At 52.1% G+C, this 13,532-nt stretch overlaps 1 protein-coding gene and 1 pseudogene across 3 annotated transcripts in view; one reads left to right on the top strand and one right to left on the bottom strand.

Moving 5' to 3' along the window:
- Positions 1-8,399, top strand: part of St14 (suppression of tumorigenicity 14 (colon carcinoma)) — a 43,222-nt gene extending 34,823 nt beyond the window's left edge. For 2 of the 3 annotated variants that reach the window (XM_006510098.4, XM_006510099.4), the window contains 6 exons: positions 22-135; positions 392-514; positions 1,268-1,454; positions 5,378-5,652; positions 6,451-6,587; positions 6,962-7,582. In XM_006510098.4, coding sequence (XP_006510161.1) covers positions 22-135; positions 392-514; positions 1,268-1,454; positions 5,378-5,652; positions 6,451-6,587; positions 6,962-7,123 — 998 coding nt within the window. In that variant the 3' untranslated portion in view covers positions 7,124-7,582. Of the gene's footprint in view, positions 1-21; positions 136-391; positions 515-1,267; positions 1,455-5,377; positions 5,653-6,450; positions 6,588-6,961 lie in introns of all 3 variants that reach the window. The other variant, NM_011176.4, reaches the window with a different exon arrangement.
- Positions 1,948-2,809, bottom strand: Gm16071 (predicted gene 16071; annotated as a pseudogene).
- Positions 8,400-13,532: the final 5,133 nt, after the last annotated feature.

Raw genomic sequence — 13,532 nt, 5'->3', positions numbered from 1 at the left:
TAAGGATCTGTGTCTCCATAGGCTGTCCTGCTGGGAGTTTCAAGTGTTCCAATGGGAAGTGTCTCCCTCAGAGCCAGAAGTGTAATGGGAAGGACAACTGTGGAGATGGGTCTGACGAGGCTTCATGTGACAGCGGTAAGACCCAGGCCTGGCTGCCCTCCTGTGGGGATGGTCACTCTTCCCACTAAAACTGCACCCCGAGGTAGGAGCCTCTCTCAGGCGCTTGCACAGATTACAAACCCAAGTCTCCTGTGTATTAAGTCTGGGGAGAATCTTCCGGAAGGTGGAGAACCCGTAGCAATGCTGAAAGGACAGTGGACACTGGTGTGATGAATGGTGCCAGCAAGGGGGATGGTGGTGATGTGACATGTCTGTCCTCTCCCGTAAACAGTGAATGTCGTCTCTTGCACCAAATATACCTACCGCTGCCAAAATGGCCTCTGTCTGAGCAAGGGCAACCCTGAGTGTGATGGGAAGACGGACTGTAGCGATGGCTCCGATGAGAAAAACTGTGGTAAGCAGGGCAACTGTGCATGGTGGGCCAGGGTGTTCACTGTGCAAGGTACGCATCTGGGCGAGCACCCAGGGGTGGAGATCTTACCAGAACCCCACTCACGCAACCCAGCACCCACTCAGAGGGCACATCTGTCTGGAGGAAAGGAAGACTTCGCCACTTGGCACAAACTGGCTTCCCTGTGGGAAGGCAGTATGTCAGCACCTCCGGGACATAGCTGACATACTGGTTGCTCCATAGACAGACAGATAGCTGCGGGTGAGTGGCTCGGAGGAGAAAGAGCCCAGCTGCCCAAGTTTCGTCCTCACCAAGCCATGTGTGTTAAGCCTGTGTGTTCTAGAAGAGCTCTGGGCTGTGTCCCCTAGCCAGTGATAGCGCATCAATCCTGTCAAGGCAGCAGGGCCTGGATGTGCTTGCGCAGTATAGCATGGGGCAGGGAGAGCGGGATGAGGGGGATGGCAGATCTCTGAGGCTTAGGGACACAGGGAGAGCGGGATGAGGGGGATGGCAGATCTCTGAGGCTTAGGGACACAGGGAGAGCGGGATGAGGGGGATGGCAGATCTCTGAGGCTTAGGGACACAGGGAGAGCGGGATGAGGGGGATGGCAGATCTCTGAGGCTTAGGGACGCTTCTGCTCTAGTGTTGCTGCGCACACCCAGTGGAGATCAGATTTCTGAGCCGAGTCCCCCATGCATAAGGAGCACCCCTTTGTTGTTGAGTGGCTGTACTTGGGTTCTCTGTCCCCTCTCCAGACTGTGGGCTGCGATCCTTTACCAAACAGGCTCGCGTGGTTGGTGGCACGAATGCGGACGAGGGCGAGTGGCCCTGGCAGGTGAGCCTCCACGCCCTGGGCCAGGGCCACTTGTGTGGGGCCTCGCTCATCTCTCCTGACTGGCTGGTCTCTGCAGCTCATTGCTTTCAGGATGACAAAAATTTCAAGTAAGTATCCAGGTGTGTGGGAGGTGTCCTGGGTCTGAATTTTGTCGGGGTAAGCTGGCACTATAGCAGGGTGATGGAGGACTGGGCATCCCGGAGAGGACTTTCTACACAGCCCTGGCCGTTCTAGTACTCACTGTGTAGACCAGGCTGGCCTGGAACTCACAGAGATCTATTTGCCTCTGCCTTTCAAATGCTGGGATTAAAGGCGTGCTGTACCATCATGCTCTGTAGTCAGGTCAACTGTGTGCCCACCCCTAACAAATTAAGCCATTCTTTTCTCTTTCTGGTTTTGTTTTTTGCTTGTTTGTTTTTTCGAGACAGAGTTTCTCTGTGTAGCCCTGGTTGTCCTGGAACTCACTCTGTAGACCAGGTTGGCCTCGAACTCAGAAATCCTCCTGCCTCTGCCTCCCAAGTGCTGGGATTAAAGGTGTGCGCCACCACTGCCCGGCGTCTTTTTTTTTTTTTTTTTTAAGATTTACTTATTTATTTATTTAATTTTGTAATTATGTTTATATACAGAAAACTTAGTGTACATTTAACCCAATTTAGTGGCGAGTTCTTTAGCCTTTGCTTTTTCCAGCTTGGCAACGCGAGCCACAGACTTAGGACCCAGGACGTTGCCTCCCCAGTGGCGACGGATCTCGTCGTATCTGTCCTTGTAATTGATCCTAAGAGCCTCCACCAGCTTAGCCAGAGCACCCTTCTCTTCTGAGTTAACCTGTGTGGAAGCAATAGTGGTGCATGTCTTCCTGTGGATCAGGTACCCCAGCCTGGCCTTTCCCTTGATGGTGCAATAGGGCACCCCCATCTTTCACAGGATAGGCAGGAAACCCACCAGCTCAGTGGGGTCTACGTCATGGGCAATCACCATCAGCTGAGCCTTCTTGTTCTCCACCAAGGTGGTGACTGTATTGACTCCTGCTCGGAGGACACGTGGTCTCTTAGTTGGGACGTCCCCTTTGCCAGCAGCTTTCTTCTCAGCACGGGCCAGCAGCCTTTGCGTCTTCTCTTGCTTTGTCTCTGGCCTGCACTTGTGGGCAAGCTTAAGCAGCTGAGTAGCTGTCTGCCTGTCCAGGGCCTGGGTGAACTGGTTAATGGCAGGAGGGACTTTGAGCCGCTTGTAGAGGATGGCTCTTTGCCGCTGCAGCCTGATGTAGTGGGGCCATTTGACAAAGCGTGTTAGATCTCTTTTGGGCTGGATGTCCTGGCCAATGCCAAAGTTCTTGGGCCTTTTCTCAAACAAAGGATTGACCACCTTTTTGGTCTCCTGTTTCTTGACGACGATAACGGGGGTCAGGGCCACCTTTTTCCCTTTGGCCTTCTTTCCTTTGGGCGTCTTGCTCGACTGGTGGAGAGAGGTATTTATTTATTTTTTTTTTTATGTATATGAGTACACTGTAGCTGTACTGATGGTTGTGAGCTTTCATGTGGTTGCTGGGAATTTTGAATTCAGGATCTCTGCTTGCTCAGGTGGACCCTGCCCACTCCGGCCCTGCTCGCTCCAGCCTGAAGATTTATTTGTTATTATATCTAAGTACGCTGTAGCTGTTTCTTCAGACACCAGAAGAGGGCATCAGATCTCATCACGGATGGTTGTGAGCCACCATGTGATTGCTGGGATTTGAACTCACGACCTTCGGAAGAGCAGTCAGTGCTCTTAACCGTTGAGCCATCTCTCCAGTCCTAGACCGTTCTACATGTGCCCCTACTTTACAGATTCTGGTGCTTGGAGAGAAAGAGGCATTTGTCTAGGATTGCACAGCTCAGTGGTAGAGTCAGATTTGAGATATTTGGTTACTTCCTGCTTTCCTTGGCTCCTTGGGATTGGGTAATGATGAGCCTTGATTTAGTCTAAGGTCTGTCTTGCAGTTGGCTTTGGGGCAGGTTATCCCCTTCCTAGACTATGTGATACAGTGAGTTCTCATCCTTTGAGTTGGGAGAGGTCTAGGTGGTAATTTACTTGTGGTCCAGCACTGTACCTAGCACACAGTAGGTGTGTGTCTACAGGGAGGGGTCAAATTGGTCTCTCAGGTCAAGACAGGCAGGTGTCTGTCTTCAAGGTCAGAGAAGTAGCAGCAACAGGTAGGTAGGTTTGAGGCTGGGGCTACTTGTGTTTGACTCCAGGTCCTCTGGCCATTGGCCACAGGGGTCTAAGAGGATACAGACACAGGGGGATTTCCTAAGACTTGCCCATCCTTGGAAGGAAGGTCTGACTTTCCTGTCAGGAGCACACTCTTCTGCAATAGGTGGCTCAGGGGCATGTGAGCCTGCTACTGTGACGACCCTTTTGCATAGAGACTTCCAACAGGAAGAAGAGTTAGCCCATTTCCAAACTGCCTCATCTCCTAAAACTTTCCCTTTGGGCTTCATGTCTGCCCACCCCAACTCCCACCCTGCAGGGTTCGGCTGGCTAAGTTGTGAGTTCAAAGCTTGCTTCATTCCTTCCTGTGGGGCAGCAGGTGTGGGGAAATAAAGGGGGTGGGAGAACCCATGTCCTGCCACAGTTCCGGTGTTTTGGGCTGGCGGATATGGGGAACTGCCTGTGCACTCTCCACTCGGCCCCGGGTGAGCATCTGGCTGTGGAAAGCCACGGAACCCCAGTCCGCGGGGGATGGAGAGGGAGCAGTCCAAGGTCTCTGGGCCTCACTGAGACCAGAGACGCAGGTTCTCAGTCTCAGACATCCCAGATGTCGCTGTATGTCGTCGTGGAAGACTGAGAATGAAGTGGGGGCTCCGGGGGCAGCTCGGTCAGCCCCGGGGTCGAAGGGAGAAGAGGGCGGGAGAGAGGGGCGCTGGGTGGTTCTCACGCAGGCAAGAACCCTTGATCCGGTCGGTGGCTGGAGCACAGGAAGGCCTTCTGGCAGGAGGTTAGACGCACCTCTTTAGAGGGAAGCCTATTCCATCGTTCAAACACGGGTGGGTCTCGATGAGCAGACACTGTCCATGGTTTTGGAGCTTTATTGCAGAAAGGCAGAGAAAAAGAGAAGGTAGAAAAGGAGAGGCAGCCATGGCCACGTGGAGAGAAGTGGGGTGGGTAGAAGGAGAGCTAGAGATGAGAATGAGAGGTGAGAGCTTAAGAGAGAGAGGAGGGGCCAAGCAGCCCCTTTTACAGTGGGTTGGGCTATCTTGCAGTTGCTGGGTAGCTGTAGGGAGAAGCATGCCAGGTTAACTGTGAGGGTGGAGTCTAGGCAGAATGCCAGGAACTTGGGACGTTGTCTACATGACTGATAGTCACAGGATTATGGAGTTGGGGGCACCATGGTGTCAGGCTGGGAGCATGTCTTTCTGGGAGCATGACTCACTGTTCTGTCCCTTGTAGAGTGTCTACTGGGTCTCACTGAACTAGAAAACAGGCTGCCTATCACGATCCCACACCCTCCCATCTCCCATACTGTCCTTGTCTTGTCACCGCCCTGTCCTCTGTGGGATGCTCTGATTGGTTCTCACGCCTCTCATCTCTGGTACACTCTGAACTTGACCCTAGGGCTTTTCTTGGAATGTCATAGATGTCCATTCATGACTGAGTGAGGGAATGAAAATATAGGTGGATGAATGCATCATTGGGATAGATAGATATGAGACTAGAGAATGACTGGGAGGACATTCGAAAGGGGAAGGCCTTGGGCTGCAGCAATGGCTTGATGGTTAAGAGAATGAACGTCTAGAGGGCCAGAGTTGAACTCCTAGCACCCATATTGGGTGGTTCGCAACTGCCTATGACACCAGCTCCAGGGGTGTCCAACATCTCGTTCTAATAAGAGAGCCTTCCTCTGCCTGCTGTCCCACGGTGGTTGCTTAAGGCCTTGTTTATGGTGGGCAGCCTTCTGAGTCTTGCTGAGAACCTAGATCACTGCCTGTGCGTTCATAGCCATCCACCCCACCCACAGACTTGTGACTGCTATGCCTCCCCTGTGCCATCCCAGGTACTCAGACTACACGATGTGGACGGCCTTCCTGGGTCTGCTGGACCAGAGCAAGCGCAGTGCCTCTGGGGTGCAGGAGCTGAAGCTCAAACGTATCATCACCCACCCTTCCTTCAATGATTTCACCTTCGACTATGACATCGCCTTGCTGGAGCTGGAGAAGTCGGTGGAGTACAGCACCGTCGTGCGCCCCATCTGCCTGCCTGATGCTACCCATGTCTTCCCTGCTGGCAAGGCCATCTGGGTCACAGGCTGGGGGCACACAAAAGAGGGAGGTGAGCTTCATGCCAGACCAGGACCTGCAGAGAACCCTAGGCCTTCCTGCCAGGCTATGGGTTCTTGCATACCTGCAGCCTTGTGGTGTCTGGGCTGCACAGAGTCCATCTTGGCATCAGGGCTGGTGGTTTACTCAACGTCCCGGTGCCTGGCAGGATGAAGCTGTTGGGGGTGGAAAGAAGGAGGCTCCTAATAAGAAGTGTAGGATCTGCAGGTTGGGCTCTTGATTGAAGCTCCGACTCTGCCACTGAACTGCCTGAGTGGCCGTTGCTTCATCTACTATCTGTGGTGATTCATCTGTGAAAGCATCGTCACTGAGTGTGCACTCGGGTGTCCCTTTTCTACGTGGATAAGCTTTCGAGCTGGGCCCACACATGTTACCCACTGTGGGTCCTTGAGCCCTGTGGAGGACAAGCAGTTTGTAGGCAAACTTTAGATTGAAAGACTCCATTCCCAGATTGGTATAGTTCATGGAGAACATTCATATAGAAAGTAAAACCGTGGCTGAGAGTTTGGTCGGATTTTCGGTGGTTTGTCGCTTTCCATCCATTTCCTTCCTTGCTGTGCATCTGACCCATCCGCAGCAGTTTCGCAGCAGTTTTAATGGCTCCACAATATCCTGCCGTGTGTTCTCGGCTACTGACCTATTTATGTGTCAGCCGCAGGCTCTTGGGTTATTTCCAAGCACTGCCTATAAACCTGACCAGTGAGGATTATCTCCAGTGCGGGTTTTCCCCATTGAGACTGGCTTACCCCGGGAGCTGCCTGCCTCAGTCTCCCGCTTCCTGTCTCCCCAGGTACCGGAGCGCTGATCCTGCAGAAGGGTGAGATCCGTGTCATCAACCAGACCACCTGTGAGGACCTCATGCCGCAGCAGATCACCCCACGAATGATGTGTGTGGGTTTCCTCAGTGGGGGTGTGGACTCCTGCCAGGTGCGTGGGGCCGAGGGGGAGGGGGAGGGGGGGGACCTTGAAAGGCGGAAGCTGGGACCAGACCAGGGAGTGGAGGAGCCGTGCAGAATGCGAAGGGAAAGAGGCAGGGTAAGGAAAGAGAAAGGCAGGGCAGGGGAAGAGGAGGGGGTGGGGCTAACTAGGCCGGAGCTGGGGATAGGTGGGGCTGGGGAGAGCCCGGCAGGGGTAAGCAGGAGTCCTGGGGAAGTCATGCTTCCGGGAGAGGTCAGTTGGCCATGGGAGAGGCTACTTAGGTTGAGGCAGCTACTAAGAGTTTAGGTAAGGGACTACTCACGCACAGGATTCGGTATTTATTTATTTATTTATTTATTTATTTATTTATTTATTTTGCGTAGGGTGACTCTGGTGGCCCCTTGTCAAGCGCGGAGAAAGATGGGCGAATGTTCCAGGCTGGTGTGGTGAGCTGGGGTGAAGGCTGCGCTCAGAGGAACAAGCCAGGCGTGTACACAAGGCTCCCTGTAGTTCGGGACTGGATCAAAGAGCACACTGGGGTATAGCAGCATGGACAGACAGCCGACCACAAACACCCACAGGGATGCCCGACATGCACACCTGGATACAGGAGAGGAACACTGACGACATTTATGCTGTGGCCTCCCCCCCCCAACACAACCCAGACTGTGAACTGCATCCTTAGGACTCAGAGTTCTTCCAAAGTGGGACCCCCTCAAGAGTTGGAGAGAGAACTTGCGTGCTAGCGGCCCAGCCTGGGGGCAAGGGTTTGATGGCAGCCTTCCCCCTCTAGCCCTGAGCTGGGTGAAGATGATGCTGTCCCGGAGAGCTGCTTCCAACTGTCATTGAGCTCCCGGGAGCCCTATGGGAGGAGGGGCTCAGGGTCACTCTTTTCAGGAAGCGCCAGCCCTAGGAACCCCAGAAAAGAGTGGTACCTAAGGCTGAAATTGTTTTGCTGTTGCCAGGGGTGGGTATTTGAGAGTAAAACATTTTATTTCTTTTTAGGTAATTTGTTTTTCTTGCTATACTACTACACCTCCCTCCCCCATCCCCTCTATGAATAGTTTTCTTTGCACTAAACTAGAACTAAATTTCCCCTAGTACAGACCCTGTGCAGACCACAGCGTCTTGTCTTCCCTAGGCCAAGGGCTGTCTGTCCTTGGTTATAACAAGTGCTCACTTGTAAGCCAGGCCCTGATTGCAACAGAAACTTGGTCAGAAGGAAGTTTGGGGGAGATGAATCATGTGACTGTCCAGGACTGACCCTGGCCTTGCCCTACCGGGGGTTGAGAGGACAGGCAGTAGTAGTCATGGTGACATGTCAGAGGAAGAGGGAGATGCCAAGTGTTGTGGGTTTGCTTTCGGTGCACAGGTGTCACACATGTTGTGTATACACACATGGATGCATACACGAGGTGCACATGGATGCAGGGCCCAGCATGGGATGGGTGGATGGGTTGCAGTTCGGGGGATGATGCTGTGTTAGTGATGGGTGCTTACACCTCCTATGCCATCCCTCTTTCTACTTTATCAAGTATTCTCAACTTAGTTGGAGTTGCCCAGGGAGGTGGGGCTGTAGATCTGAGGAGAGGTTAGAGATCTTTTGAAAGGCCCTTCGAAGGCTCCTGGGGCCATGCATGGGCTGAGGCTGAAGAAGGAGTGGCCTCTGGTAGATGTGGAGGTGACTGTGTCAGGGTCATGAGGGAAGCCAGCTCTGCCCATTGCTTTTCCCCAGCTCAGGCCTCCCGAGCTCCTGGACGTTGCTGTTGCTTACCATTGGCCTTTGTTAACACAAAGTTAAGACAGTTGTTCTGACTGCTCATGTGGTATTTGTGCTGTGTCTCTGATTCTAGTTAGAGTGTTCCCCAGGAAGACCCACGGTGTAAGCGACATTCCTGTCCTCCTGACATGGTCGCTTTTTCCTAGTGATATGGGGCAGAAGGATTGAGCCAGGGGCTATGTTAAGTGAGGGGTTGCAGGGCACACATGTGGGCTGATTCCGTGTGTGTGTGTGTGTGTGTGTGTGTGTGTGTGTGTGTGTGTGTGTGCATAGCCAGCTCACACACATGTGATGTCAGGGAGGCTGGTGCAGCCTGGGCCACCCACACAGCACCTCAGTGTCCACCACAGCTGCTGTCCACAGTAAGAACTCCCTCTCCAGCAGCAAACACACAGGCAGGGCTGCCTGACCTCGCTGCCTCTAGCCCCACTGTCCTAGGTTAATGGAATCACCTGGGAACTAGCTACCCTCAGGGCTCCTCTTCTCTTCTCCAGCAGAGCTTTGAGATCCTGCAGAACTCACAGGCTCAACTCCCCACTCTTTACACAGAGCTCCTAAGACCTCATTTTGGAAGCCACTCTGGAGACCTTCAGAGGATTACCAACACAGAGAAGCATGGTTAGCAGGGGTTAGTGCCACTCTGAGCTGTTATGGGCTAATGGCCATTGAGGGTCCCATGTGGTACCCTGAGCAAGGTCTGGTGCTCTTGATCCCCACGGTGCTGGGTGAATCCTGAAAATCCCTTTGGATTGACAGTCACATTTAATCCCTGGGAAATCAACCAAGTGTTGATGCCTGCTGGGGAGATGAGAGGTGCCACGGCACTGGGGAGCAGTTGGCTACATGGGTCTGTAATGGTATTGGGGAGTGGCCCATCTTAGCTCCACTGGGTGGGAGTGGGGAGGGGTGGCTCGTTGCCCAAAGTGTTTGGCACACATTTGTGTTTTCAATTCACAATACTCAGCACTGAGTATGTGACAGAAGATTCAGTTTAATTAGTGTAGGCTGCAGTAGCGGTAGCCAGTCCAGTGTGCAGGGTATGGGATGAATAATGCATTCTGAGACCACTTAACCGCCATGGCAGCCTGGAGAGAAGGTGTTGAGAGCCAGAGAGAATTTTACTCTACACAAGGCAGCTAGGCAGGGCTGTCTCCCCTGTGCCTGCAAATGCACGGAGCTCCATGCCTAGAAGGGCCCTATACTTGGTTCTACGTTCCACTCTTGCCTTTGAACAAGGGTCTTCGTATTTTATTTTGCTCCATGGATTCTGCACCTTGCCTTGCACCCTGGGCTGTTCCCAGGGGAGCCTGATGTGGGGTCAAGGATGACTGGGGGCCGGCAGGCTGTCAGAAGTGGTCATGACAGGTGAGACGTGATGTTGAATATCTAACCACCTAGCTTCTGTCATATTACACAGATGAAAGTCGCCTTAAGATCTGGGGCTGGCCGGGCAGTAGTGGCGCATGCTTTTAATCCCAGCACTTGGGAGGCAGAGGCAGGCAGATTTCTGAGTTCGAGGCCAGCCTGGTCTACAGAGTGAGTTCCAGGACAGCCATGGCTACACAGAGAAACCCCATCTTGAAAAACCAGGGTTACTTGGCTGTAGCTGGATCTATAAGAGAGAAGGAGGCGGAGGCAGTGCCAACGCAAAGCTGATTTTTCCCTATTCACAGAAAACTGTGCGGCTGGGCTTCCTGGAGACAGTGCAGTATTACGACTGGCCACATCAGCTTAGCACACATAGTGGGGTCTGTTCCCTGTCTGGCCGGCTTATGCTGGGACTCTCAAAGCAATTCATTTTCCGGTTCCTCCCAAACTGCCTTGACTTATTTTAGTCACTGATCACAACCTTAGAAGTTCAATGAACAAACTCAGATCCTGTTTGCTCCTGCTTCTATCAAGGTTTTGCAGGAGACGCCAGGAAATAGGTTAGAGAACAAAAATCTAGCAGAAGAGGGAAGGTTTCAAATCCCTGATCTAGGTTTAGGATTCCAGACTCAGAGCCACTGCGCAGAACTAGCTAGTAAATGGTCGTTCAGGTTTTTGTCCACACGGTGGCGATATTGTGCTGTCACAGAAGTGAGAGCCCCTCTCGAGGTGGGGCCTCTAGTTTCTAATTACCCTTCATCTGTCTCAGGGTTAACATGGAAGGGGCCCCAGCACAGTCTTTCTCTAGTCAGTCTGTCAGTCCTCATTTTGCAGGCAGGACCTGCTGACCGTCAGCGATAGAATCCCGACAGCTCATTACTAGGCAGGCTTGGGGCAGGGATGTGACTTCTGTCAGATGTTTCTAGGTGAGAAGCAGGGATAAAGCAGTTTCCTATGGGACATAACAGGTGCCTGTCACAGCTTAGCTTGGTGCTTACCACACACACACACACACACTGTGGGGGTGGGTGGTATGAGATATGCTGGCGTTAGAGTCTGTTAGAAGATCAGGCTGTGGCACAAGGCACCTCCTCTGAAGCAACATACAGGGTGCCTATGTGAATCAGTGCTACAACCTTCACACTCCCAGGCTTGGAGTTTGTGTGTTACCCACCTGGAACCTGTGTAAGAGAAATTGGTTCTTCCAGCCAGTGGCCCTCAGGCAGTAGAGCTTCTTGAAGCTGTAAAATGATAGGAGAATTCAGAATTTAATAAAGAATGGCACTTCCTATTTTTTTCCCCTTTCTTTTTTGTTCTTTGAGTTGGGGTCTTGTTGTGTACCTGGTCTAGATCGCCAATCCTCCTGCCTCACCCTACCATGCTGGCCTACGTGGTCTATGTATGGAAGTTTGCTAAATCCCCACAATAGTCCTATGTCTACATTTTTCAGAGAACATGAGGGGACCAGGACTTTAGGTGACCTTCCCAAAGCCCACACTTAGAGGACAGCGGACAAAGGATCTGAACACAGGTGGCACAGCCCCACAGCCACACTATCTATTTATTGTGCTGACACAAACGTCCACTCCTTGTCCTTGGTGTGTATACATACTACCCCTGATCCACAAAGAACAGAGACTAACACTTGGAGTGAATGAAGGTGGTTCACACTCCTCACACAAACGTCTGTAAATGATTTAATTTGGGGACCTGTTTTCCTGTATGTCAGAGAAGCTGCCTCAGGGTGGCTGAAAGGTGTGAACCAGCATGTGGGAGTTATTTTTCCAGGCATGAGTTCCCCCTGAGCTTTCTAAGCTCGGAGGTTCATTTCCAGGCTGGGCCTTGCTCTAGGCTAGTCATGCAAGTGCCTGCCTTTGGTTTTGCCAGCCTGGGAAGAATAGGGGTCCATCTACCAAGCAGGTGACTTCAGAGCCATCTCAATTTTTTAGATTAAGGATGGTGGATGGGGGGTAGCAATGAACAGATATCTTAGGCCAAGCTACTTGAAGTGGGGTGACAATCTGCAAGGGATTCTGGGAAGCTACTGAATGCTACTGGGAATGATGAGACTGAACCCCATAGTAAGAGCAGGCTATTTCTCTCCTGGTTTTAGATCTTAATGCATAAAGGATGGTGTGGGCTGGAGAGATGGCTCAGCGGTTAAGAGCACTGACTGCTCTTCCAGGGGTCCTGAGTTCAATTCCCAGCAACCACATGGTGGCTCACAACCATCTGTAATGGGATCTAACGCCCTCTTCTCGTGTGTCTGAAGACAGCTACAGTGTACTCATATAAAATAAATAAATTAATTAATTAATTAATAATTAATTAAAAAAAAAGATGGTGCAAGCTTGCCTTCCATGGAGAGACACGCATGACTCTGGCAGGTGCAGAGGTGACAGGTGCTTGCAAACCCCTGCCAGCAAGTCCTAGTGACAGCTGTGGCCCAGCTCTGCTCTGAGACAACTCTTTTGAGCTCATGACACAGAGACCGTGGAAAGCGGGACACAGGAAGCAAGCAGCCCTGCCGCTCACAGAATGACTGTCCAATGCCGCACGGAGCAGATGTGTATGTCACACTAATGGCCGCCAGATTTGTAGACCCGCAGGGAGAATATTTAATGGAGACTCCCAACTCCAGGTTTCAGTGAGGTCATCCTGTCCCCCACCTCTCCATCCCAGTTCTGTCATCCTCTGCCTGCAGCTGTATGCCACGCCCTTTCCATTCACCTCCCTTCATTTCCTAAAAAGCCCGTGTTTCCAGGCGTAGGTGGATAGGCTCCGTTGTTGTCGGTCTGTTCCGTTGTCTCAGCATCTTCCAGCAGGAGGGCCCTGCTTTCCTGGGGCATGGGCTCAACTTTCCCTTCCTCTTAGCTCATATGCTTCCCCCACACGTCGTCTTCGCCTTCGAGGTTATCGTAGCTTCTTCCACCACACCCGTGATCCATAACAGCTTATCTGTGCGCCAGCTTTCTGCCACTCCATATGGTCTTGCTTAACTCAACAGGGGAATTCTTCAAGTCCCGCCTAGCCTGAACTCCAAGAACATGGTGTGCAGGGGTAGAGGCAATGAGAGGAGTTCCTCCAGGGAAGGGCGGAGGCTCCCTCAAACAGGAGCACATCCAGAGGCCAGCCCTTAAAGGAGAGCACACCTTAGCCCTCCCTAATGAGGGTCATAGCCTAGACAGTCTACAGGACAACACAGGGTCATAGACTCAGGAACAAAGGAAATCTGTTTGAAAGATTTAACCGTGGCAAAACAAGACGAAACACCGAGTTATTCATATAAGCCACGGCAGGAGGAAAGACTTTTTGTTCAATAACTCAGCATGGTGCCCTCTCTGATTGGGACAGAGGGCACTTGATGCAGGATGCCATGTTGACTTGAAGTTAGAGGACAACTTAAGCTGTCAAACTCAGTGAGTGGCAACTGGACATTATAGACCAAGCCAACACTGGCTGTGTGCAGGGACTTTTATACAACCCTTCAGCTTCTCAGTGTAAGGTGTTTTCTGAGGGAACCTTTAGACAGTGACGAATACGGGCCTCCACTTCAGCAGGAAAGAACCTTAGCCTGGAAGGTCTCCCAGGCCCCCTGGGAAGACTTCGAATGACTTCAAGTTGTGAGAGGAGGACTCACTGCACTTTCACTGTTTGTCCCCCTGCCCCTGTCCCTCTGGGTCCACTGCTGGGTATTAGAGATGAACAGACCTGAGCTCATCTGCTGAACAGCGTGAGTGGCAGGGACAATCAGTGGCATGCAGCAAACACCTTGTAGATATCTCCTGCTTCATTCTGCAACGTGT

The sequence above is a fragment of the Mus musculus genome, chromosome 9 (assembly GCF_000001635.26).
Source record: "Mus musculus strain C57BL/6J chromosome 9, GRCm38.p6 C57BL/6J".
NCBI lineage: Eukaryota > Metazoa > Chordata > Mammalia > Rodentia > Muridae > Mus > Mus musculus.
This window is presented reverse-complemented; position numbering and strand designations above follow the sequence as displayed.